The sequence below is a fragment of the Lepus europaeus genome, chromosome 4 (assembly GCF_033115175.1).
Source record: "Lepus europaeus isolate LE1 chromosome 4, mLepTim1.pri, whole genome shotgun sequence".
Lineage (NCBI taxonomy): Eukaryota > Metazoa > Chordata > Mammalia > Lagomorpha > Leporidae > Lepus > Lepus europaeus.
This window is the reverse complement of record NC_084830.1, coordinates 83240690-83255102: the sequence shown is the minus strand read 5'-3', so window position 1 is coordinate 83255102 and position 14413 is coordinate 83240690. Positions and strand designations below refer to the sequence as shown.

At 44.6% G+C, this 14413-nt stretch overlaps 1 protein-coding gene across 2 annotated transcripts in view; it reads right to left on the bottom strand.

The window, feature by feature from the left end:
- The window catches only part of CA8 (carbonic anhydrase 8), a 112608-nt gene extending 101607 nt beyond the window's left edge, over positions 1-11001 (bottom strand). For both annotated transcript variants that reach the window (XM_062188460.1, XM_062188461.1), the window contains exons 1-2: positions 10681-11001; positions 9345-9536 (exon numbers count right to left, since the gene is read on the bottom strand). In XM_062188460.1, coding sequence (XP_062044444.1) covers positions 9345-9536; positions 10681-10780 — 292 coding nt within the window. In that variant the 5' untranslated portion in view covers positions 10781-11001. The remainder of the gene's footprint in view (positions 1-9344; positions 9537-10680) is intronic.
- Between the last annotated feature and the right edge of the window lie 3412 nt (positions 11002-14413).

The window sequence follows — 14413 nt, the reverse complement described above, 5'->3', positions numbered from 1 at the left end:
CACTATGTGTCTCTGAGACAGACAGATACACAGTTACTTTTTTTTAATATCATTATGCTTGACAACACTGCAATGACATTCCGTTGTGCTAGCTTGCAATACTTTGTCACTACTTACGCATCAAACCACTCAGGTCAGAATTCTATACAGCAAATCTCCTTTATTTCACAGTTTCACTTACCTGTAGTCAACTTGAGTCTGAAAATATTAAATGGAAAATTCCAGAGTAAGAGAGGCCACATTCACATAACTTCTAATATACTGTATCATTATAATATTCCATTTCATTGTAAGTTATTGCTGCTGATCTCTTACAGTGCCTAATTTATAAATTAAACTTTATCATAAGTGTGTATGTGTAGGAAAAAAAACATAGAACCTAAAGGGTTCTATACTATCCAAGGTTTTAGGCATCTCCTAGAGTCTTGGAACATGTCCCCTATGGAAAAAGGGGCTACTCCAATTATATTTTTATGCTTGTGCTACTGTCTATACCACTGCAGACATAATTTGCCTGTGTATATTGAATGTTAAAGATTCCTGGGTACAATGATCCATCTGTCCGTCTGGATTTAAATGACAAATGTGGCAGCCTTCACAGACTTCTCCATACTCAAGGAGACAACAGGGGGCAGGCATTGTGGCTCAGCAGGTTAAAGCCCTGGCCTGAAGCGCCTGCATCCCATATGGGCAACGGTTCTAGTCCCAGCTGCTCCTCTTCCAATCCAGCTTTCTGCTATGGCCTGGGAAAGCAGTTGAAGATGGCCCAAGTCCTTGTGCCCCTGCACCTGCGTGGGAGACCCAGAAGAAGATACTGGCTCCTGGCTTTGGATCAGCACAGCTCCGGCCATTGCAGCCATCTGGGGAGTGAACCAACAGATGGAAGATCTCTCTCTATGTCTCTACCTCTCTCTGTAACTCTGTCTTTCAAATAAATAAAATAAATCTTTAAAAAGAAAAAAGAGAGAGACAACAGGACGAAGGGTCTTGTCAGGTCACTCCTGGAATGCATTGCTCAGTTCCACTCCCTATTAGGATGCATTCTGCTGCCTCAAAGTATCAGGGTACTTCAAAAGATTCATGGAGAAAATGCAATTAAAGGGAAGTTTATTTGTGTTCAAAAGTATTTTGGAATCCAAGCATGGTTTTTACATAGCAGACATTTCTCATGAACTTTCTGAAGGCCCCACCCATGTCAGTGCATTAGAAGAATGTGACAGGACCCAGAATGCGATCCAGTCCTGGGAGCTCCACCCCTTGCCACCTCTCTAACCATTGCTTCCTGTACCCAGCTCCATTGAACTAATCACTGCAGCTCTGTGGACTGCATCTCAGAAATCACTCTGGTGTCACTCCAACTCTTCTATTGCTCCGACAGCAGCTGCAGTCTTTTTTTTTTTTTTTTTTCGAGTTAGATAGTGAGAGAGAGAGACAGAGAGAAAAGTCTTCTTCCCGTTGGTTCACCCCCAAATGGCCACCAAGGCCGGCACTGTGCCAATCTGAAACCAAGAGCCAGGTGCCTCTTCCTGGTCTCTCATGTGGGGCCCAAGCACCTGGGCTATCCTCCACTGCCTTCCCAGGCCACAGCACAGAGCTGGAATGGAAGAGGAGCAACCAGGACTAGAACCCGGCACCCATATGGGATGCCGGCACCGCAGGCAGAGCATCAACCAAGTGAGCCACGGCACTGGCCCACAGCTGCAGTCTTGACTGAGTCTCTGGCACTAACCTTCAAAGCTGGCTCTCAGTGTCTCCCAGATCCCACCTTATTCAGTGCTGCCAGGTTAATTTTCCTAAAGCAACATGCTAACTATGACTCTATTCTACAAAAGAAAACAACAAAAAAACAGTACACTCCTTAGACCGTTCAGGGTCCTTCATGAATCTACTGCAGTACGCCCTATCTATCACATTTCCCTTCACCTCCTTTATCATGAATGAATTTCCTTTTCCAGGCACAAAGGAGATCCAAGATTTGTCTCTCCTCATTTGATCTCTAGACCTCCCCATTCCCATGCCATTTTTGCATTTGGCTTGCCCTTCACACCAGCCCAGTCTCCCCCCATCCAAATACTGTTCTCTCTTCAATGATCACATCAAACATTACTTCCTCCACAAACCCTGCCCAACTAATCTATCCCTGTGTATCTATCTTTCATGACCTACACCATAGCAACCCCTTTGAGGGCAGGTTTTGGGTCTGATTTATATTTACCTTATCCTGAGCATACAATACCTGCAGAAGGTAAAACAAAGCCTTCCAAACTTCCACCTTGCAGACCAGATGAAACCAGTGCGCATGGACGTTTGCCATACAGATTCACATCTCCAGATTCTCCTGATACAGTAAACATCTGGAAATTAGGCATTCTCTCTGCAGCTCTCTGGTTTCCCACAGTCCTCACCAGGCCCTATTGCCTCCCAAGAAGGTAGACAAAGCAGAGGTTCTGTAGCCATTTTCAATCTTTCACTGTCCTAGCTACTCTCATTTATGGGACCTGCTCAGTTCTCAGAAACAAGTGAGTTTATAACTTCTGTAGTAAATGATCAATAAATAAGTATTGATGAAGAGAAATGGCAGCTGACTAATGCAATGACTACAGTCAGTGTTTCAAAGGCTGGCATGTGAAAGATTGATTCTGTTTGTTCTGTGTAGGCCCAGAGTCCTAAAGTGGAAAGAATAGGCAAGAGTACAGAAGTCTTTGACTTTAGGAATTCTTTAACTATAAAACAGATTTCCTCATGAGGAATAAATTTCCTTCCCAGAACTGCCCAGCCACTTGCTGGAGGGTGGGATTCAGGAGACTGGACTGGTCGCCCCCCAGGAGGTTCTCAGAGATCTATGCCTGTGGCTCCTTTCCTAAACAAAGTCGCATACCACAGTTGCACATCATCTGCAGGTGCATGTTTAGGAAGTGCAAGTAGTATAAGAAGAAAAGATACTCAAGGAAAAAATGGAAGGAACATCGAGCACAAAGAACTTGCAGAGAGAAGACAGCCAAGATTAAGAAGAACTATCAGGAGACTGTGTACCAGATACCAACAGGAGACAGGATGTCTCCAAAACTTCCACTTCAACCATTGCGGCATTCAGGCAATGTGACAGCTGGAAAGTGTCCACTGGACCCAGGGGCCGAGACCACCTGTGGCCTCCGAGAGGTTCCAGCAGAGTCGCAGGGCTAGCAGGATGAGGGCAGGGAGCTTGTGCTCAGGAAACTTGAATTCATGCAATACTTCACTCAAAAGCAGCATTCTAATCAAATGCAATAAATTAATTTAAATGCAATATTTTAATCACATTAAATTAATGCAATATTTCCCATGGGATTTTATGAATATAGAGGAACATTATTCTCAGGAATATTTCAAAAGCTTTGGTTTGCCAAAACAAATATTTGAAATAGAGTGCAATTTTTGTAACCTTGCTTTGACAATTCTTTATGATTTTTTAATGTAAGGAAAGTGGGGGAAAAGGAAAACTGAAAGAGTGGAAAGCTAAGTAACTCCAGAAAAAAGAAGCTCGCAGGCCGGCGCCGCGGCTCACTAGGCTAATCCTCCACCTTGCGGTGCCGGCACACCGGGTTCTAGTCCCGGTCGGGGCACCGATCCTGTCCCGGTTGCCCCTCTTCCAGGCCAGCTCTCTGCTGTGGCCAGGGAGTGCAGTGGAGGATGGCCCAGGTGCTTGGGCCCTGCACCCCATGGGAGACCAGGAGAAGCACCTGGCTCCTGCCATCGGATCAGCGCGGTGCGCCGGCCGCAGCGCGCTACCGCGGCGGCCATTGGAGGGTGAACCAACGGCAAAAGGAAGACCTTTCTCTCTGTCTCTCTCTCACTGTCCACTCTGCCTGTCAAAAATAAATAAAAATAAAATAAAAAATTTAAAAAAAAAATTAAATTAAAAAAAAAAAAAAAGAAGCTCGCAAGAGGCAGGCACTTTCTGTTTCAGAACCTAGGTTCTACGGACTGAACGTCTGTGTGCCTCCAAAACTCATGTCAAAGCTTAATCCCTGGCCAGCGCCACAGCTCATTTGGCTAATCCTCCACCTGTAGCGCCGGCACCCTGGTTCTAGTCCTGGTCGGGGTACTGGATTCTGTCCCGGTTGCTCCTTTTCCAGTCCAGCTCTCTGTTGTGGCCCTGGAAGGCAGTGGAGGATGGCCCAAGTGCTTGGGCCCTGCACCTACATGGGAGACCAGGAGAAAGCACCTGGCTCCTGGCTTCAGATCAGTGCAGCGCCAGCCATAGCGGCCATTTCGGGGGGAGGTAAACCAACAGAAAAGGAAGACCTTTTTCTCTGTCTCTGTCAATCTCTCTCTCACTGTCTAAATCTGCCTGTCAAAAAAAAAAAAAAAAAAAAAAAAAGCTTAATCCTCAATGCAACAGCATGAAGAGCATGAAGAGGTAGGTCTGCAGGGGGTGACTGGTGCCTTATAAATGGCTTAAGGGAGCCTGTTGGCCCTTTGTCTCCTCCACCTTGAGACGAGGCATCCTCTGCAGAGCCAACAGCAGCCCTCCTCAGACACCAAATCCGCCAGCACCTTGATCCTGGGTTCCCAGTCTCCAGAACTGTGAGAAACCCATTTCTATGATTTATGAATTACCCAGCCTCAGGTATTTTGCACAACAGCCTTATGAACTAAGACACCAGGAAAGACTCAAGAGGTGGAGGTATTAGGGCCAGCACCATGGCTCACTTGGTTAATCCTCTGCCTGCGGCGCCAGCATCCCATATGGGTGCTGGGTTCTGTTCCCGGTTGCTCCTCTTGCAGTCCAGCTGTCTGCTGTGGCCCGGGAAGGCAGTGGAGGATGACCCAAGTGCTTGGGCCCTGCACCCTCATGGGAGACCAGGAGGAAGTACCTGGCTCCTGGCTTTGGATCAGCGCTTCGGATCGGCACAGCACGTCAGCCGCAGCAGCCATTTGGGGAGTGAACCAATGGAAGGAAGACCTTTCTCTCTGTCTCTCTCTCTCTCTCTCACTGTCTACAACTCTAAATAAAATAAAATAAAATAAAATAAAATAAAATAAAAAAAGAGGTGGAGGCATTAAGATATTCCTGATTGTGGAGATACATCACCAGAAACTGAACACAAGGCAACAGATTTCAAGTGCCCAAAAGCAGCACTTAAACTTGCTGATCCATCACCATGACCAGCCATCTCCCTCCTACCAATCCATGACAGAAGATGAAAGCAACGTGGGTGTTTCAAATGGTGACACTCTTCAGGCTGTGGCCAAGAACCAGAATGCTGACACACAGGTATGAGCCAAATACCCTCCCCCAAAACAAAATAAAAAAAAAATACACGCACAAACATGAGACAGGCAAATCCATGAGGAACTCATATAGCCTAACAAGTTGGCCAGGACCTTCTCTGAGGGCATTTCTGTGAAGTTCAAGGGACCCCAATCCCTGTCCATGTAGATACAGCTCCTCATCTTCTTCTTTTTAGATCCATTCTTAACAAGGACAATGACTCAAAGATAACTAGACATTAGAGGTGAACCTAGAACACAAAAAGAAGAGACCAAAACAAATACGGGGTGCTTCAAAAAGCTCATTGAGGGGCTGGCATTGTGGCGCAATAAGTTAAGCCACAGCTTGTGACACTGCATCTCCTATCCGTTCCAGTCCAGCTGATCCACTCCTGATCCAGCTCCCTGCTAACACACCTGAGAAAGCAGTGGAAGTTGGCCCAAGTATTTGAACTTCCACCACTCATGTAAGAAACACTATCAGAGTTCTAGGCTCCTGTCTTCAGCCTGGACTAGATAAGGCTGTTGGGGCAATCTGGGGAGTGAACCATGGGACAGAAGATCTCTCTCTCCTTTTCTGTCATTATGCCTTCAAAAGTCAGTCAGTTGTTTTAAAAGTTCATGAAAACAGAATAAAAAGGTGAGTTTTTTTATTGCACAAATTTTGAAATTCATGCATAATTCTTTCATAATACACATTTCCCTTGAATCCTCTGAAGTATCCTCTTACACATTAATTTCAATTTTTTTACTTTAAAATTGAAATAATCTTTTAATTCATCTTCCACAAATTTTTTAGGGTGCCTTCAGAAAGGAAGGAACCAGGATAAATGAAGACATACAGACAGAAAACAATACTGAGAAAAATGAAGATCCTCCATTTATGAAACAAAAACTGGATGCTATATTTTTTTAAATTTTAAATACTGTAAAATAGGAGCTGGTGCAGCGTCATAGTCTTTGGTGGGCCTCCACCTGCAGCGCCAGCATCCCATGTGGGTGCCAGTTCACGTCCCAGCTACTCCACTTCCAATCCAGCTCTCTGCTTTGGCCTGGGAAAACAGTGAAAGGTGGCTCGAGTCCTGAGGCTCCTACACCTGTGTGGGAGACCAGGAAGAAGATCCTGGCTCCTGGCTTTAAACAGACCCAGCTCCAGCTATTGTAGTCATTTAGGGAGTGAACTAGCAGATGGAAGACCTCTCTCTGTCTCTCCCTTTCTCTGTCTCTAACTCTGTCTCTCAAGTATATAAATAAATCTCTAAAAAATACTTCTAAAAAGCATAACTTTTTAGAATTTAAAAATATGGGAATGGAAATTAAAAGTTAATAGAGGAGCTTGTATTGTAGTGCAGCAAGTTAAGATGCCACTCATGACCCTGGCACCCCATATGGAAGAAGCTGCTCTGCTTCTGATCCAGCTCCCTGCTAAATCACCTGGGAAAACAGCAGAAGATGGTCCAAGTACCTGGGCCATTTCATGGGGTTCCAGGCTCCTGGCTTCACTGTGGCCATTTGGGGAATAAACTAGCAGATGGAAGATTCCGTTTCTGTCTCTCCTACTCTCTCTACATTACTATGCCTTTCAAATAAATAAATCTTTTTTTAAAAAAAGTTCACCCATAAGACTGAAAAATACAAATATAAGTTAGGTAAGTCCACCAAAAAGGGGGGGGGGGGAGCAAAGAGAAAGTAGGAGTTACTGAAAGAGGAGGCAAAAAAATGAAAATACAGAAATCAATGAAATAATAAAAAATACAAAAATTTCCTTTTTGAGGAGTCAGTGTTGTGACGCAGCCAGTTAAGATGCAGCTTGCAACCGTGGCAACCCACATAAGTGCTGACTTGAGTCCTGGCTGTTTCTTTCTGATCTCACTCCCTGCTAAAGGCCTGGGAAGACAGCAGACAATGATCCACCCAACCTGGATGGAGTTCTAGGCTCCTGGCTTCTGTCCTGCCCAGCTCCAGTTGCTGTGGCCATTTGGAGAGTGAACTAGCAGAGGGAAGAACAATCTCTCTGCCTTTCAAAAAATAAATCTTGAAAGAAAATCCCCTTTTTTTTGAGTGTGAATGAAATCTTTATTTCAGAAGAAATCTTCATCTCATTTATAATTTTTCTCTTTTTTTTTACATGTGGAGTTAGAGAGAGAGACAGAAAGAAAGGTCTTCTTTCCACTGGTTCACTCCCCAAATGGCCACTACAGCCAGAACTACGCCAATCCAAACCAGGAGCCAGGTGCTTCTTCCTGGTATCCCATGCAGGTGCAGGGGCCCAAGTACTTGGGCCATCCTCCACTGCCCTCCTGGGCCACAGCAGAGAGCTGGAATGGAAGAGGAGCAACCGGGACTAGAACCTGGCACCCATATGGGATGCCGGCACCACAGGCAGAGGATTAACCTAGTGACACGGTGCCGGCCCCCTATAACTTTTCTCACCATAAAATGTTTAGTAGACATAGAAGAACTGTACATATTTATGGTATAACATGAAATGTTCTGATACATGTGTATATTGTGTAATGTGTGATCAGGGTAAATACATCTAGCTTCTCAAGCATATTTCTGAGAAATAAAAGGCAAAATTATCCTGATTGAAAGGGTTCACCCTGAGCCCAGCACAGAGACTGAGGAATAGAACCACACCAAGACAGTTGTAAAATTTGAAAACAAAGGGAACAGGGACAGCTTCCAGAGAGAGGGAAAAAAAAAAAAGGACACTGAGGGGTGAAAAACAAAAGCCCACCAGATCTTTCCAACACACCACTGGGAGCTGCAAGGCGATGTAGCAAAGATGTCAAACATCAAATGACATCCAAGAGACTGGCAACCTCCACTGCCATCCCAGGCATACGCCAGTCAAGTGTGAGATGTGATAAGGGCACTTGTTGCTATGGTTCACATGTAGTCTGAGTGTCCCCCAGGGCTTTAGACATTGAAATTCAATTCCATTTTGAGGAATTAAGAGGTAGAAACCTAATCTGATTATGGTGTTGAAAGGTGATAACGTCCCATCATAGGTAAACCACTCCCCTCCAACATTAGGTGTTTTAATTTATATCTAAAACAATCTCTTCCACTAAGTACATATAAAGCCCAGAATCTCTTTGGGACAGCGTCCATAGCTTGACTCCAAGAACGGAAAGGAAAACCACATGATCCACAACTATCTCATAGATTCTAAATAAAAGCTCAGAAATATGCACAATGAATAAAAAATTCCACAACTGAAAATCAGTATCTGTGTTGCTAATAATAAACCTAAAGATTTTATGGTTTGAGGTATCAATTCATCCATTAGGAATAAATTTAGGCATAGTCAGTCCATGTTCCTCAAACATCTTCTAATATTTCAACATCATCTAATGTTATATTGTTCCCAAAAGGGAGATGGTCATTGTTTGCTATGGAAAACTTGATAATGCTAATTTTTAAAATATATTATTTCCTCTTCCTTACATTTAAGCCAAAACCGTATTTCCTTGATAATTAACCGACCTCTTCTCAAAACATTTCAGACCCATCTCAAATAAGATGAAGGGATGAGAAGTTACCACAATAAATAAATGAAAGCAAAGCTCTGTCATTTAAATCTCTGGCAGAATTTAGAGAATGCTTCTGACTGCTATTACTTAAAATTATCCCTGACATGTTAACACAATAGACTTACAAAGTCTATCTTGAATGATAGATTATGTCAAAAAAAATCCTAGTCTTTAGTGTTACAAAGTTGTAAAACAGAACATAAGTATCTAAATGATTTAAGCTAATTAACAGTTTAGGACAAAATGCTTATTTATATAGCTACATGTACGTCCTTCATATTCCACAAAGTACAGGTTGACTAAACTAAGGTTCTAGTAACATCGGACCCAGTAGAGCCACCAACCGCCATCTTCATAATTTCACCCTTTAAGCCTTTCAACATTGTTTCAGAAAATAATTTTCCCTCAGAATAAAGTGTTCTATAATCTACACAAGTGTCCTGAAAACACAGCTGTGGTCATTGCGTCTCTCGAGTCACGCAGGTTGAATCAGAGATCCGTAGCTCTGTGGCTTGCAGTTTGGCAAGATCACATGCACAGCCTCTAACGTACCTGATTTTGACTTCAGGATAACCTGAATGGTGTGTCCATCGTTGGTGACTTCACAGTCTCGACAGACCACATAGTTTGGAGAGAGGCGGACATCCAGCAGTGAGGGGTCATACCTGGCTTCTCTTGAATTCAGGTTGATAGGAGACTGGTATTCCCCATTAGCATCAGGAAACACCAAACCCCACTCAACACCTAGGGATGAAATACGACACATGAGAAACAGGTACCAAAACATATGAGAAGTGACAATAAAATTTAACATGCAGAAGTAAGTGAAGCCCTTGGGCTTCTTGACATTACAAAGAGCATTACAACTCCAGATGAAACAGGGCAAATGTGTGTGAATTTCTGCATTCATATTTTGAATGATCCGTTATTATCCAATACCACATACAAACTCCAGGACTAATGAAGTGTTCTATTTGTATTTGCCCACATAGATGTAATAAGTTATGACTCTAGGGAATTTGAGTCATCTTTAAGTGATTACACACACAAAAAAAATACACAAAAATTTCCTCTGCTCCTTAGTTCAATTAAGTGCTGGAGAAACAGCTGTAACTTTGAACATATATGATGACAGGTAAACATCATAACTCAGAGGCTAGTGAATAAATATCTCTTATCAGAAACGCAAATACTGTAAAGAGTGTGCATGTATATATATGCCAAAAAATATATATAATTTTTGTCATTAAAATTATATAGTCTATACTTGTTTCAATATATGCAGCAAACATTAGCACCAATGGATATCTCGATAGGGAACCCACAGCTCCAGGGATCATTGTTTGCTAAGTTTTCTTAAAAGTCAATCCCTTAGCCACAGGTGCACAGATTCAGTTTTAGGACATATTTTACAAGGAGATTCGAGCGTTGCTAGTTTCTTTGAAGACTGAAAAGGCAGAAAGGTTTTCTGCCTACCAAGTCCTCAAAGCAAGCAAGAAACCGGGAGTTTCACTAACGTCGTCTTCTCATGGTGTTGTGGCAAAGACACCGCTTGCTCAACAGAAGACAGAAAAGGTAAAGCCGCGGCTTGAGGACTGGAGTTGGGGGCTACAGCAGGTGCGAACCGCTGCCCGCGACTAAGGCCAACCCCACCTCAGCTCCCCACGCGCGAACGCAGGAGGCCCGAGAAAGCGGGCGGCAGGTTCCCCTCACCAGAGTGCCTCCCGCCTGCAAAGTCGCCAGGGAGTGGAAAAACGACCCCAGCGAGAAAGAGGGCAAGTCGGGGTGCTCGGAACGTGCAACCGGAGCAGGGCTCAAAGCCTCCCTCTCGGTGAAACACAGACCCGCCGCCCCGGGACCCCGGACGCCCCAACAAGCGGCCGGTTACCTTCCTCGTAGCCCCACTCTACGCCCTCCTCTTCTTCCTCCTCGTCCTCCTCCTTCTCGGGGAAGGCGACGGAATCCTCGATGAAGCTCAGGTCAGCCATAGGAAGGCTGCGGGGCGCCCTCGCCAGCGGTGCCTGCGCCCTGGCTGGGCGAGCGCGCACGAGAGGCGGTGGGAGCACTTGGGTGCCGGCGCGCGTGAGTGCGCTGAGGGGTGGCTGCCAGTTGGCGCTAGGCGACCTTGCGATCCACCCAGAGTTTGCCCGAGACGGGCGCTGGGAGCGTGTCCGGAGTCCCCCGGACGAGCGAGAGCGCGGCAGCAGCAGCTCCGAGAGCCTGCGCCCGGCGAATTATAAATCCGGCCGGGGCGTGTCTGGCACGCGAGGATCCGCCCCTTCGCTCGGTGGCCTGCGACCCGGGGGAGCTGACAGTAGCAAACCGGCCTCAGGGCCACTCGGCCGGATCATTAGAAACAGCGGCAGTCCGCCACCCCCTCGGTCCGCTGCGCTCTAGGGCGCTCCCGCGCACCGTACCGGGCCGCTCTCCCTCTAGACCACCCCTGCCCCGCCTCCTGCGCCCCCTTGCAGAACCCGCGGGTTCCCTAAGGTTGTCCTTCCTGGCTTTCTGGGCACGCCTGGGTCAGGGGCTTTCTCCTCTTGTTTGTTTTCAAGTTTACTCCAGTAAACACCAAAAAAAGGAGGGGAGGGCGTGGGGTTGATCGGAGAGGATAGAGAGAGGTTGCCAATGACTAGGGGGAAAGAGGGCTGAGAGAGCCCCTCGCGAAAGCAAATGTGTTGCCCCGGCCGAATCTTTTTATTAGTAATTACTTTTTAATTGACCTTAGAAAGCCGTGGAAATGAGCGTGCAAAATTTTCCAAGGAATTTGCAGTTCCTAAAAACACTTAAGGAAAAAAGAAGTTTTAATCTAAGGAAACTTCCACCAGAAAATGCTATTTCAAAAACAGAGCTAGAGAAAGGCTATGAAGAGAGTGATTGGTTTTAGTTTCAGAGTCTGGGGTGCTGCTACTAGTTCGCTCTGCTATGTACACAGCTCCCAATCACCTGCTGAAATTGTAAATAATGAAATGCACACATTGCATAACAGGGAACTTTCCTTGTCCGCAGAGGTCACAGTTTTACCTCTTAAACCTGCTTCCTGGTCTGGTGCTAATGACTTCAGCCCCCATTCTCTTGTCTTTTGATTTACTTATTAGAGGAGGGGAGGGGGGACAAACCCTCCCACCTGCTGGCTGGTTCACACCCTCCAAAACCCAGAAACAGCAGCCTAGTCCAAAAAAGCCCAGAACAAGGAATTCGATCCTGGTCTCCCACATGGGTGGCAGGGTCTTGAGCCATCATTTCCTCCTTACAGGATCTGCCTTAGGAAGCAGGAGCTAGAGCCAGGAACTGAACCAGATCCAAGCACGTTAACTGCCCCACCATATGCCTGCCCCTGCTCCAATGCCTTTTAAAAGCCCTAGTCAATAACTCCTAAGCAGGCTCTCTCCGTGTTTTTAGAAGACATATGTACATAACAAGCTCGGATTTGAGCCTTAATCACAGTTTATTGTTTTATATGCTCTGTACACATCAAAACATCTGTTAGCAATTTTTGATTGCCTGTTCCTAAATCCTTGTCTTTGTGAACACTTAATTCCTCAAATCAGGATGGAGATCTCTAGTTTCTATACTGCTGTGAGGTCCCTTTCTAAAAATGTGGAGGTGTTGGAGTGCACAGTGAAGAACAAGAGTCAAAATGTCTGGGTAGGCATCGTGGCTGCAGCAGGTTAAGCTATCGCTTGCCATGCCAGCATCCCATATTGGGATTCTTATTCAAGTCCTGGCTGCCAATCCAGCTCCCTGCTACTGTGCCTGGGAGGGTAATGGATGATGGCCCAAGTAAATGGGCCCATGCTACCCACATTGGGGACCTAGATGGATTTCCTGGCTCTTGGCTTTGGCCTAACTCAGATCTGGCTGTTGTGGCCATTTGAAGAGTCAGTTAGCAAATAGAATATCTCTCTTTCTCTGTCTCTGTCTTTCTCTGTCTCTCTGTCTCTGTCTCTGTCTCTCTCTCTCTCTCTCTAGTTCGACCTTTTAAATAAATAACTAAATCCTTTTTTTAGTGCCAGAATATATAAGAGGGAGTAAGATCATGGGCAGAAGGGAGGGTAGGGTGGGAAGTATCACTGTGCTTCTAATCTCTGTACGAAATACATGAAATTTGTTCACCTTAAAAAGTAAATTAATAATTTTTTTAAAATTAAAAAATAAAAATGAAGAGGCAAGCCATAAAAATGTAACCCGCTTTGATTGAAGTTTTTCTAAAGGAACATCTCATTTCTTTTTCCTTTCTTGAAAACATTTTTCAATCTTGAATTCAAGTTTCTCTTTCTAAGTGTGTTCATGCATTCATCAAATGCCAAGCCAGTGAGGCCCTTACAGAGGCTGTGGAGGGCCTCAGTAATAAATCACTTTGCCACTCTGAGCTTATCAGAAGTGGCTCTTTCCCTTTGCCCCAAAATGTGCATGGAAATGGGTTTTTGTTTTTGTTTTTGTTTAAGACTTATTTAAGGCAGAGTGACAAAGAATGAGGAAGGGACAGAGATAGAAAATTTCTTCCATCTTCTGGTTCACTCCCCAAATGCCTGCAACATTCAAGGGCTAGGTCAGGCCCAAACCCAGGAAACAGGAGCTCAATTTGGGTCTCTCATGTGAGTGGAAGGAACTCAAGTACGTGAGCTGTCACCTGCTGCATTCTCAGGAACATTAACAGGAAGCTGGATTGGAAGCAGTGCAACCAGAATTCAAGCCAGAGTGGCTTAATCCTCTGCACCATAACACCAGCCCTTAGAGGTGATTTTGTCTGTAGCATCACTGTGACCAGAAAGCTTGCAAGTTTTCCATGAGTAGACGCTGTGCCATATTTACAGGGCTGGAAGACTGGATATTGAATTTTGCAACTAATAGACAATTTTGCACAAAGCTGACAATGTGTCCTACTCAAAAATACAGTCGGCTGCTAGACAAACACACATGAGCTGGCATTTGTTCTTTCTGAATTGGTTTAACAACATTTTTATAATGTTAACTCCGGTATGTGAGCCTGGGATACCCTGTCCAGCCACAGGCACCATTCCATCCTGTATCCAAATATTCAATTAACAGCCTTAATTGCTTTGAGACTGTTTGCTTCAGATTTCTGCTAATTAACAGCACCTTAAGACCTTCTCTTCTCAGGTCTCTGTACTGTATTACCACCAAAGATGGGATTTCTATTTTGAGTGATTATAAAGTGTCTGTCACCATAAATACTAAACACACAGATGGAGGATATAGGCCAATTCTTCGATTTGCCAATTAGAACAGGCACATCTCAATCCAATATCAAAGAATCTAAAAATAATCATGTTCTATATTACAAATGTAAGTACTCCCCATATCTCTATGCTTTTAACTCCTTTCCACCTAATATCATGCTTGATCCCTTAAAATATATTTATATTGCTTGCTATTATTGTTTGTATAACTAAGGTCAAACCACATCAATAGAACAATTTATTAAAAGACCTATATAACTAATTACCATTTAATACTCAGAGACTATAAATAGAAATACCTAAAAGGAACAAATGTCAGAGAAACAGAATTCTAAGACTGCTTCACAGCCCCCCATCGTCCACAGCCCTCTTCTCCCAGGCTTGTCTCACTGTTTCCCTACCTTTCTAAGGCTTTCA